At 31.6% G+C, this 13,415-nt stretch overlaps 1 protein-coding gene across 1 annotated transcript; it reads right to left on the reverse strand.

Moving 5' to 3' along the window:
- Nucleotides 1-5,603: 5,603 nt before the first annotated feature.
- HELRODRAFT_95450 (hypothetical protein) lies at nucleotides 5,604-11,825 on the reverse strand. Its single transcript, XM_009027017.1, has 14 exons — nucleotides 11,576-11,825; nucleotides 11,127-11,338; nucleotides 10,644-10,796; nucleotides 10,074-10,265; nucleotides 9,755-9,868; nucleotides 9,570-9,680; nucleotides 9,276-9,473; nucleotides 8,598-8,947; nucleotides 8,314-8,512; nucleotides 7,914-8,163; nucleotides 7,709-7,840; nucleotides 7,426-7,568; nucleotides 7,128-7,259; nucleotides 5,604-6,840 (listed from the first exon to the last, which is right to left on the reverse strand). The coding sequence occupies exons 1-14, from the start codon at nucleotides 11,781-11,783 to the stop codon at nucleotides 6,766-6,768; spliced, it is 2,469 nt and encodes an 822-aa protein (XP_009025265.1). The 5' UTR covers nucleotides 11,784-11,825; the 3' UTR covers nucleotides 5,604-6,765.
- Nucleotides 11,826-13,415: the final 1,590 nt, after the last annotated feature.

Here is a 13,415-nt window from a genome sequence, read left to right on the forward strand (position 1 = left end):
CTACTAGCAGAAAGTCAAAACCACGCACTTACCCTCACCGCACCAAACCAACGCAACTAGAAGCTGCCAACCTATCATTGAATCAGCAGTTGGATGAAGGAAAACGTTTCTCCACAAGAAAATTGCATCTTGCGAGAAAGCAAATTGCATGGTACGCCCCTTCCACGCACAGTGTACAGCACATTCAGTTGTGATGTGCCGATAATAACAAGCTTTTATCGGAGGAGTACATCAAAATAAATGCTTTGCAAACGTTTTGTATGTGAGAACTCTTCGTACCTGCGTGTGCGAAACAAATTATTTTGAAAGCATGTTCTTCATAGATTTCATTGCGTACAGTGCGCATGTGTATATTGCTTGTTATGACACTCGATAATATGGAAAAACGGAGGACAATTTACAAGATCACACATAAAGGCTAAATCAAAACAATATTTCATGCAGAAATTGTTCAGATCATTTATTTTGCTTTCGATTTTTAGATAATTGAAAAAGAAATTTTTTATTATATAAATATGTTGAAATTTCAGCAAAACAATTAAAATAAAATATTTTCAAGTAAGTTTTGTTGACAAAAATCAGTTCAAACAAAGAAACTAAATATGCACCGAAAAATATTTTGCTGTCATTCAACGTTGAAGAAGTAATATTGGTCGCACGGAAGACAGCGAAACAAATTAGCCCTCATTGTCCGCCCACAATGGAACATATGCTGCTGCTACTGCATGACTGTTGGTTCACACAAAAATTTGTTTACAACTTTACGTCGCTGAACCAGCAAACACTTTGGGTGAACAAGACAAAAATGTGAACTAACTAAAAAAACTAGATACATCAAATGATAACGAAGGGACAATCAAATTGAATAAAGAGTATTTGTAGTGTATTTATTAGAATTTATTTTGTGAAAAGTTCATAAATGAATTTTCAACTAAATTATTTCAACTTAAAAATTGTACGCATTTGATTAGTAGGATGGATGATGTATGTTCTAAAAAATTGTACGCATTTGATTAGTAGGATGGATGTATGTTCTAAAAAATTGTATTCAGTAGGCAAGAAGTTTTGTGATTCCCGGTAGAGCGATAACATTATTCTCCGGCTTGCATATTTCTTCAGCCTTCACGATTCTATGGGAAAATTTGAAACCTGCAGCTTCTTCACTCTCAAAATCACAACTGAATACATTTCCAGTCTTGCTTTCTAAAAAAATTTCAACGTTCTTTTGCTAACGACAAGTAAAAAATCTTATACATCAAAACGACACGTTTGAAAAAAATATTCTCTCATATTATTAGCAATAATAAAATTAAAGTTCAGTCAAACATTTACGAATCAGTCAGACAGTACACAACAATCAACAATCCAACCAGGAAGTCATTCGCGCCTCAACAATAATCACGACGAATGAATGATTTGTCATTAAGACAATTCAATATTTATTCAAATTCTATCCTCAAATTAGCAAACTCCTTCAAAATATAATATGTTGAAAATTATTTTTTTTTTAGTTATAATAAATGCTATATTTTTTAGAAAATAATAAATGAAACCTCAAAGAAAATGATATGACAATCATCGCTCCCACTTACACGTGCATAAAGTATAATTAACTACAATGTAATGTAGTAAATATAATATTTCATGCATTGTTGTTTTATCCGTTACATAAAACGTAAATATTTATTCCAGGTTTCAAAAATGAATAATAAAAGTTTATGAAATTCATCAAGCTGTGTAATTAAAAAAATCCCCTAAAATAGATAAGGAATGGTTGAAACAAATTTACCAATATTGGATAGCAGTATAATATTCATAACGAGATTCATATTGACACAAACTTAAACTAACAACTAAGTAGTTTGTTGAGTACCCTTCAATGTTATGCTATCAAACATTTGATTAGACGAGATGAGTTTTAGAAGCAAATCTGTTAGTGCTGATTGGACTGAGGTAAAGAACTTGCATTATTTTATCAGTGAAGTTTTATTTGATACCCTATCTGATTATGAAACGAATAAACATAAAGCTCTCTCTCTCCCCCTCTCTCTCCCCCTCTCTCTCCCTTTCTCTCTCTCTTCCTCAAAATGTTGCAGGCAAACCAATGATACCGAAGTATTTAAATTAAAAACAAAATTTCTATTATTTTCTTTAATTGTTAGTTTGACAAAACTCGTTAGCACATATTGAAATTATAAATTTTTTTGCTTAAATGTCTGCTGGTTGATTGATCAAATAAAATCACACAAAAAATACCAACGATAACGGCATAACTCGCAAATTATTTCAAGAAAATTTATACATAAAAAAACATTTCCAGATCCACACACACACACCAAGACACGCCACACCACACCACACCACACAACACGAAACCACACACACACACCAAGACACGCCACGCCACACCACACCACACAACACGAAACCACACACCACACGGACTAAAACACAACTTTTTAATATATGTAAAAATGCGAATAAATGTGGCGTTTTTAGAGGCATGGGAGCTCTAATCAATATCAACTTATTTGCATGTTATATTTCTCATATTTTTCAGCTGACGGCGTAAATATTAATATTTTTATAATTTGTTTAATTTTAATTATTTTCTATTTTGACTATTCATACATGTAACACAATGATTTTAGTAAAATCTAAACATTTAAAGGGGATGTATGAATTTTTAAGTGTTTTATTTTAACATATTAAAGTCTAAATTGATTTGTTGAGATTTGTTTAAAAAAGATGAATGCCAGATTGAATGAGATCCGAATAGAAATAAATAATTCACCCATTTTTAATATTAAAATTCATGAATGGAAAAAACACGTATCTCCCCCAAAACACACACACACACACACACACACACACACACACAAATTTTAACTACAATTTTCTAACAAAATTAAATACCCTAGAAATCGTAATAAGAACATCAACCAACAAACCAGCAACAATTCCTTTTAATGTTTTCTGTGACGGTAGAGCGTTGGGCATTGCCAGGATTTGTCCTTGGGAGGATGTGGTTCTATACGGGAATGGACTTCGAAATATATCCCCCTTGTTTGCCATATTCTTCTTATGATAATCTTTTATTTTAGTTTTTGTGATGGATTTTTCAAAAAATATTCACACATACGTTATGTTTGCTACATAATAAGTCAATATTGACATGAACTTATGAGTTTGTTTCCTAGATGTTATAAGCAGTCTATACGAACAAACCAAAGATTTTTTATGCTAATACGAATAATTTTAAATCCGTTTTCGTGAAACAATATTTGGCAGAATTTGGCATGGTATATTTTTTCTAATAAAACTAGTTTTGACGACAATTCTAAATATGAAAATCTTCTGCATCACGTCCAAACGTAATGCTAATCAAAAAATTCAGGACGAGCATAACTCTCCTCACAAAACCACCACCATTATTAAAATCACCACAAATATTACCAATATGATAAGAAGAAATTAAAATCATCAAATTAAAAATGAAAATAAAACAATTTAAAAAATTAATTCTATTTCGTCCTAAACGAAATTAAACAGAAAATGACAACATCTGATTATATCAACTGAACCTCTCTACATTTTAAATACACCTCGTTCATAAGTCATTTTACTTCGTTCTATTAATACTATTGGGTATATATGTATTATATATATATATATATATATATATATTTAATGACTTAGATGTTATATAAATATATGTATATATATATATATATAACACATGTGCGATATATACTAATGTAATGAACACACACGCACAAATCTACACATGTTTATTGACAAATGCATCACGAGAAGTTGTACGATTTTTTGTAATTCTTCGCATGCTATGATATATCCATACACACAAATACAAACATGCACACACACGCACACACACATACACACAAATGCACACACACACACACAAGCACACTCACATACACACAAATGCACACACAAACTTATATATGTTATATACTAATTACAAATAAGTATTTATGCATTATACATGTATAAATAAATGTGGTTATACGATTGCTTACTAGCATTCGCGTTCTTAAGTCTTACATATTATTAACAATATATAATAAACAGCTGATCAGCTGATGATGGTCTAGCACTAGACAAACAAAACTGAATGAAATGCATGCTTTCAATTAATAACATGGCGTGGTAGAAAGTTTCATATAAAAATTGTGTTTACATATTATGGTGATGTTCTTAGCAAGCAGTGCATCTCAAAAAAATCAAAGTTTAAAGAGATAATTTTACATAGTTACTACACTTGTATGCTATACTGTGTTTGTTCTCGGTTGTTTATTATTTAGCATAAGGTAATGTTGGCAATACGATATGACACACGCCAACAAAGGCACATGTTGGCATAATATCATATAATGATTTCGTGGTTTAATTGTGTGATATTACTGAAATCGGTGACATATAATTTTGATATATATATATATATATACATCGCTAGGTGTTATTATTTCTTTTGTTTTGGTTTATAACTCAAAATTTCACGGATGTAACTTGATTTAAAATGTTTTGATCTTATTCCGACAATGAAAAAGAGGCTGAAATGTGAAAATTGTTCGATTTAAACAATAACATCAATCACATTAAACGATCGATATGGTATTTCATACACTTTCTATGACATATTGAACGTTTTAATGAGGTTTAAGACGGGCCTTATAAATGTGCATAAATCGTGCAGTGGGAATGAAATTCAACATTTAAATGAGTACCAGACGATCGATTTTTAAGCACACAGCTAGTGTTATTGTAGGATTTTTAAATTTCCATCTGCTCACCATTATAATACACCCATACTTTCTTGGTTGCATTTGATCATTTAGTCGGTGTGTGTTTGTGGGTATTTGGTTTTATCGGTATTTTTTGTATCGGTATAATGGTATCTGTTCGGTACTATGTACTGGTATTATCGTATTCAATAATAACAGGTGTTTGATTAAATGGAATTTTTAATTGATATTTACTTAAATCTTTCTTATGATAATTTTTTTTTGTCATTTTACTAATTAGACTTTGCTTGTTCATGAAAAAATGATGATTTGATCGTCTGAAGTTTAAAACATGAACCCTTGAACAAAATAATTTTGAAATAAAAAATATTAATCAAATTTTAATTAAGTTAAAATAGTATTTGTCAAAATTTTGAAATTTTTTGTTGAAAAACCAACTCAAAAACTATTCATTTTCCCTTTCCAAGCCTTGCATAATAAGCTATCAATTAATTGTGCAAACCACACTCATGTGCGGACAAAAATTTGTCGCATAATTTTTTTTGGTTACTTTTTAGATAAACATGTGACTAACATACATATATCACAAAACATTCGTTTAATTGAGAAAATAATATTTTAAAAAATTGTATCTTGTATGAATGATTATATTGAAATTTACGTCAAATTTTGTGACCCATAGCACATAGTAGGCCTACTATGATGATAAGATGGTAAAAGTTGTTTTGGAGTCTTTGTTATTTTTAGTGACAAAACTTAGTTTTGTTGAAAATTAATTATGGAAAAAATAAATAATTTATTATTAATAAATTATAAAAAATTTTGAAAGATTCATTGGTTGCAGGCTTTGTATTCTTTGAATCACAATGGACAATATGAATAGTGTTACAAATTGAAAAAAAAATACTTGAATAATATAATTAACACTTCAATTGAAAATAACTTTTTAATAAAACCTTTATTGGCTCACGGCTAATGTAGTAAAAATCACAAAAATTGGCAAATATCATTAACAGTGTGGTATCAAAAGAGTTCAGCTATACAGTAAAAAAAATTAAAACTCCTTCACTTTCTCTATAATAATCTCAATATTAATAGTCACGGAGAATGACATTTATGTTTTTAAATGTACAACTTTAGAGAATTGAAAAGTTAGCTGGTTGGTTTTTGATTGAAAAGTTGAACGATTGAATCACTGTTGAAGTATGTTACGTGAAATTAAAACAAAATGTTTTTAATAAATCCATTAAATATATTGATGAGAAGAATTGAGAAGATGGTTTGAAAATTCTGTTTTGTAGCATGTAGGGCTGTACTATGTCGTCGTTGTGGTATAAAAGTCTACACATTTTTAAAAGGTTCATACATTCAATATAGGACCGCTAAACGACTCATCATTGTTTGCAGAACATGAAATTTAACCTTACAAACGAATTTTATTTTTATTTGTTTCGACATAATTAACAAAAATTTTCCATAAATTTTCCAACTTTGCAGTTTAGGTCTTAATAACATTTCGTTGTGAACTACTAAATGGCTATTTTAATGTTTTATGATTGATACGGTAGGCTAGTTTTTTCCTAAAATCTGACTTACATCGCAAAATATTTGTTTATTGTTATTATTATTATTCTGTCTTAGATATTTCTCGAAGGTTAACATTTTGGTAGTTTCATATTTTGAAACAATTAACACATTCAAATCCACAATACTTAATTACATTTTTTATGTTTGGGTTTGCTTAATTTGAAATATGCAATATCTTTAACGAGGGAACTCTCGACAGAGTTTGGCTATGTCAATAGACATTTATTTGTATGGTGTTGTTGGCCTTGTATTGTTTCTTATTGTTGTTGTTTTTGATGTTATTGGATTGATGTTATTGTTGCTGTTTTTGATGTTATTGCTGTTGACGTTGTTGAGAAACTGTTGTTGTTGTGTTGTTGTTGTTGATGATGTATATGGAGTTGTAGGTAGAAAACAGCAAGGATGTTAGTTAGACCTGTGTTTGCATGTTTGCATCTCCGTAGCCATCAATGTTTAGCAGTTGACCGGGCGGACAGTAGGAGTACTAAAATTTTTATTTTAAACATTTTTAAGTAATTTGAGTATTTGTAAAATGAATCGTTATCTCAACAGGCTCAAATGTACATTATGAAAGAGCATCATAGGCTGTGAAAAACATACAAATCCCAAAAACATGTTAAAAAACTACGAAGTTTGTAAAATATTAATAAATTTTCACAAACATTATTATTTGAAAAAAATTCTCGTCCTTGAATTTAAAAAAAATTAAGGCCACTTTAAACCCCAAAGTGATGAAAACAACACAACAAGGACAAAAGCTGAAAGACTAACAGTGGACACGGTCATGTTGGGAGGCAGGTCTCCGGGCTGGGTGTCCGGCGTTTCATTGCCTGAGAAGGTTTCTTGCGGCTGCCCCGTTAACGACAGACGTGCCACCGATCGAGCCGCTCGAGCAAATGACATCTAACGAACGATAATTTTTTACGGTTTCAAAAAATAATTAAGAAAAATGTTGTGTTATTTAGAAATTATTTAATATAAAAAGATTTAAAAATTCAATGGTTGATCAAAAAATATCGATACAAAGCAAGGCTATAATGTAATAACAATGTCACGTGATATAACAAACCTTTTTCCTCTTTGCGTCAAGTCTAGTTTTATGGAAGAACTCAATGGCGGCAATGAAGAGAGAAAGTATGAGCCCACTCATGAGGATGTAGAAGATGCCCGCTACGTTCGAAAGCTTCAACGAACTTGTCGCTTCTTGCTGTACTCAATCATGAATATTTCATTTTCCTAGTTAAAGTTATTCCAAAAGTGACTATCATTTTATTTGAAATAAAACATAACATTTGTGAAAGTTATTTTAGAGCAGAGTAATTGCTCATTTTGTATCTATGTCATCGTGTTACAATTTTTTTTAGAAAAAACCTTTTTGGGTGGACCTTCTTTGCCGCATTCGCCTTTATCGTACCACCATTTTGTTTGCAAATTAGCCAACTCGCTTTTTTCGTGTAGTTCTAAAACAGACAATGTAATGCGATCTCTGTGATAAATTGTTTTCAAAAACTTTTATTCAGTTTCAAAAAACGAATAATTTCAGCATACATGTACAACACCTGAGATCCGATCCCATAGGGGTGCCTATACCATATCCCTTGGCATCGAGATTGCTCCCAACCTTCATGGTGTCACAGGGCTTGCGCTGGTTGGTGTACTCGTTCTGAGTGGACTCGGTGAGGAATGCATATTTTCCTTTCTTCTCTCTCACCAGGTTCACCCCTGCATCTGTCGTGTCAACGAAGACCCATGGTTCAGTGGACGACATGAAGGCCCACATCCGCTCGTAAGTCGGAATCGTGGATTTCTTAAATAATAACATTTTAAATTAGTCACAAATAATTTTTAGAAATTGCAAAAAATTAATGAAAAATTTGCTGAAAATATTTAAGAATTCAAAAAGTTTGTTTAGATCTAACATTCTAAAAGCGTTGCCTTTTGTTTAAAAAAATCACACCTTGAAAAATCCTTGCGTCGACCCGCCTTTAATAGTCCCATACTTGATTTCAGTTTGTTTGGCGAGATCTTCAGCGGACTCGATGGGTGACTGCATACGTTCCGAGGTGAGGAAGGCTGCCAGGTTGGCAGTGTATGACGAGATGAGAATGAGTGTGAAGAACCACCACACACTGCCTACGATGCGACCTGACATCGACCTTTGTGAAAAAGTTGAAATATCATTTTTAAACAAATTGATTGTTTCATTGTGTGAATTTTTGTTTAAACTATAAAAAATAAAACCTTGGCTCGATGTCGACCCCTTGCTGCATGAAGGCTCCCAGAGAGAACCACAAGCTGTTGAAAATGGTGAAGTTGTTGGCCACAGAGTCCTGCTTGTCGTCAACGTGCCACTCAAAGGGACTGAACCTGCTAACCAGGAAGAGGACGACACTGACTCCGATGTAGGCAAATATGATGCACATCCAGACTTCGTTGGAGAGAGGGTTCATGAAAGAAAAAAAGCTCGGTGGTTTCTTGGACATTTTTTTGATCATGATGCTGATGCCCAGACTCATGAATGGCTTAGAAAAGTCGATGACGCTTTCACGATCTGCTGTTATAGTCAGTGGAGCGATCGCCATATCAGCTTCCTAAGGTTAATTCAACATTAATTGTTTTTAAACGTAGCGTAAAAATTACTGTTTCAACAAAAACTCTATGACAGAATTGTCAAGTTTAAATACTTTTCAAAAACATTTATTATTGGTATAGAAAAGTATTAAGGTGTTTTGTCAATAATTAAACAAACGCTTGGTAATTTGTTGAAATAATGCTATTAAACAGGTTGATGTTATTGAACAAACTCATTAGAATAAAATTAAAAACTTTTAATTTTGATTAAAAACATTTGTAAAAGAACTTTTTTTGGAAATCAATTAAGCTAGCCAAATTGTTTTACACTTGTCAACAAAATCCAACCCCTCTCAGTAACTCTCCAACCATTCCATCCCACGTTCCAGTGTCATTACTTCCATATTTCTTATCCTTTACGGGAATTATTTTGTAGTCAAACTTAATCATTTCAGCAATCATTTTGGTCAGATCGGCACAGTATCCTTCGTACTTGCTGTTACCTTCCAAGCCAGGTTCGTTCTTCAGCATTAAAAATGGAGCCGACTTGATAGATTAAAAAAATGGTTTGCATATTTTTATTAAATTATTTCATTAAATATTTTTAAACAAATATGAAAAATATAACATTAAAAAACTTACAAAAACGGATGTTACAATCCTGGTCTTGTTAGCAATGGTGTTATTACCTTTTGTTCTCACGTGGGCATTTTGTATCACAGTCAACCCATGTTTGGAATCCCACGTTCCAAACTTTAATTTAAAATAGATAAATATTATTTTGAAATTGTTCTGGGAATTATGATTCTATTGTATTAAAAGTTGACCTTCATCAGTGGGCCATTCAACCTACTCTCGAGGACTTCTAAGGTGAAATGTTTCCGCAATCCAAATCTGTCAAAAATGAGAGGTCCCGTGAACAAGCCTGTCAGGTTTGTCTGCTCATAAATTTTTTACATTTTATAATATTAGAAACTCCATAAAATATCGCTAAAAATTTAATTTGTATGGATAATTTAAATCAAATTTTGTTAATTGAAAAAAATTCAATATTATTCCGCTTAAAATAAATTGATGCAATTCCATATTCATCGTAAAGAAATCATACACGCACAACAAATGACATTATTTATAATTTATTTGAACCTCCTTTAGAGCTTTCATGACTTCTTCTCCATACTTCCAGGCAGTAGTGGGCTCTGTCTCGCAGCTCAGAGACTCGCCAAAAACTCCATTGCTGTTAGGTGAATGATCGTTTAGGGGTGTTTTGTGCTTGAAAACTTTCGCCAAGGCGTGGGCCATGAGGAACGCTGCATCAGCAATCAGGGCAGCTTCACCCTGTGAAATTATTTTTTTTGGAAGCAGAATACAAAGAAGTTGCCGCAAAACTTCTTTGTATGTAGCAATAAAATTTTTGCACTGGGATGACTTTTTAAATGGCTATTAATGAATAATTTATACGAGCATTGTGATTAAAAAAGTTTGAAAAACTTAAAATATTATAGGTATCGTGTTGTTATGTGCATTAAATTTAGGTAGGTACTTTAGGAGAGCAAGTTGGATGGACAATGTACATGTACACATTCATATACTATCACAAATAACTCATGACAGATCAACTAAGAATTTAAATTCACAGCGTAATATCGAGTCCAACAAAAACTTCAATTTAATAGTCAACAATCCAAAAATGATGTGGTAAATGTGAAAGTTTACAGGCATAGGCAGATCCTGGGTGATGACCTCGTCAAAGTAGAACGAGTACCAGTTCCTAACGAGACTTTTCTTCTTGCCACTGTCCACCAAGCAAAGACCTGTTACGTTGAGACCACCCAGTGTGAAGGCCTTCGAAATCATCTCGTTCAGGTTCTGGCGGAGTTTTATTTAAAGAAATTAAAAAAATTTTTTTACGAACTTTAAGTTTTGATTAACAAGATTCTTTCTATATTTTAACTTGGTAAATTTTTTATATGAAAATTTAAAATCTTCATTCAATATTAAATTTTATAAATTTTATTAGAAACTAAAAAATGGAACAAAACTTTAAAATATTTTTTTGCTCAATGAAATAAATCTCACCAATCCAACAAGTATGATAACGTGTTTCACGTTCTTTGATGTATTCAGCTGTAAAATTCAGTTTAGAAAAACACTTGGAATTAATTACTTAATCGAAAAATAATAATCCAACATCGAAACTAATAAAACTAGTTTTACTTCGAATGTTTTGTTGATAACACTTTCAGTTTCCTGAGCTGGTAGGTCAAGGAGAATGCGTTTGTAATCCAGGTTGTTAATTTTCGCCAAGGCATCCAGAACACCTGAGGCATTCTCAACTCGGTAGACTTTTATCTTGAGAGGGTAATTTTTTTCTGTGATGATGTCAAACAGTTGTTGGATACGTTCCAGTCCTGATTTTAATTGATTGAGAAAATTAATTTAGTTCGTTCATGAAAAAAAACAGTGAGAAACTTTTTTTTCACAATTACAAATATTTTAGTTAGTTCGGTTTTTTTAATGAAAAATATAATGTTTTGGAAGATTGATAAATAATTAAACTAATTAAAAAATTGAATTTTAATTATTCAAATATTGATACATCTAACCAAAATGAAATTTTGTATTTAGAATAAATAATTCAAAGAAACCTTCGTTCGTTGAATAGAAGTAGAAAGCTTCCCTCCACTGGTAATACTTGATGAGATCGAGTAAGGCTCTGACGTACAATGGACGTACAAACAGCTGGAATCCGTGCTCCTGCTTCGAGTTGTTCACAGCCATGGCCGTTGTAATATAGGGCATGTTGAAGGTGTTGCTGTAAGATTTTATCGTGTTCAGAGTGTTGCTTGTGTGCATGCCGAAGAGAGCCACGATTTTTCTCGTTACTAAATTGCAGACTGTTTTAAATTGAAAAAATGTCATCTTAAGATTCTGAAATTTTTAAAATTAATCACATTTCAATAGATTTTTAATTTAAAAATGTTTTGATTTAAAATATACATAAAGTTTAATTGTATAAATATTACAAAAGAATTTTTTTAAAACTTGATGAACATCTTATAAAAATCAGACAAACAAACTAACTAGATGTGCCAACTCTGAAACTGTTGTCCATATTGACTTGGCTGATCTCCTCATCAAAGTGATTGCGCTTCTTATCCTCAACCAACTTGGTCTGGTAGTACTTCCCGACGCCATATCGAATCATTTTTATTATATCATACTGCTTCGATTTCTCACCGTCCAACAGGACACCTCCATATTTATACATTTAACATTAAATATTGTAAATAAAAAATAAACATTTATTGAAATTAAAAATGAATTTGAATGGCCAAACTTTAACAATAAAAAAAATTTACAATTTAAAAATTACCGATAGAAAATGTGATGTTTCTTTTGTCCGAGTTGCAAGAAACTGACATGAAGAGCAACAGAATGTGACATGTTATCAGCAAAAAAATGCTTTCTACGTTCATGGTTCTTGTGATTTTGATTAGAAAATTCTTTAAGAAGTTTTTTTTATAGCTAAATATTTCGTACCCACATATCTTCAAAAGTCATTATCTGGTTTGGTCATCTAACACGTTGAATATTATCAACTCTTTATTCAGTCAAATAGCCTTGAAATGTTTTGTGTTAGAGAAAAGACACGCAAATCAATTGGACGAGAATGGTCATCGGCTAAATATTCTCAGGATTTGAGCAACAGCATCTTCATTATAATATGTTAATAGCATCCTCATTATAGTATGGTAATGATTGTCCAGCCGCAATATGATTATGCATCCGGTCGTTTGTGTTATCTATGAATGAATAGAAAGATGAAGATGTAAATATTATTCTTTAAATTTGAAAAAATTACTTATTAATATAAATATACATATATAAGATAAGTAGAACGTGTTTTTGAATCCACAATTACATGTTCAAAACATAACAATGCCCGGCAAATAAGAGTGCGTAAAATAGATAGAAATGTTTATGAAAACAGCATCATTCAATATTTTATGTTGTACATGCATTCATCTACTTAAATTCAATTCATAATAATTTATTGACAATAACGCACATCTGTGTAGGATTAATTTTGTGTGTGCGTGTGTGCATCTGGCTGTTGATGACTAGTCTGATTGTATGCCGATGTACACAAACTGAAGCCGAGCACGTGTCTTCCAGCTTATCGTACGGTTTGTTTGTACAATGTTTTGCCCTCTTCATAGTTTTGTTGCCGTTACATCGTTACATTCAAATTACTTAAATAGGAATCCGTAATTTAGTAATTTTAATTATTCAAATACTAAATAACTAATGTTTTTTACATTCTCTCCCTTCTCTTCACATACATAGTCATTATGTCTTTTCAACTTTAAAAAAATGCGTAAATACATTTCTTCAGTGGATTAAACTTAATAAATCTGATATCATTGATATTATCAACCCTGTAACAAACAGTCAATTGAAAATATTCAATCTCAACCGTTAGCT

This window comes from Helobdella robusta, assembly GCF_000326865.2.
Source record: "Helobdella robusta unplaced genomic scaffold HELROscaffold_5, whole genome shotgun sequence".
NCBI classification, from domain to species: domain Eukaryota; kingdom Metazoa; phylum Annelida; class Clitellata; order Rhynchobdellida; family Glossiphoniidae; genus Helobdella; species Helobdella robusta.

Bases quoted from the DNA above. Each gene is read 5' to 3' on its own strand.
- HELRODRAFT_95450 (XM_009027017.1), bottom strand. From the start codon at position 11,783: ATGCACACAAGCAACACTCTGAACACGATAAAATCTTACAGCAACACC. The intron at 8,513-8,597 runs GTTTTATTTTTT...TTTTTCACAAAG, and splicing joins GGGGTCGACATCGAGCCAAG to GTCGATGTCAGGTCGCATCG. The intron at 7,841-7,913 runs GTTGTACATGTA...TTTATCACAGAG, and splicing joins TATGGGATCGGATCTCAGGT to ATCGCATTACATTGTCTGTT.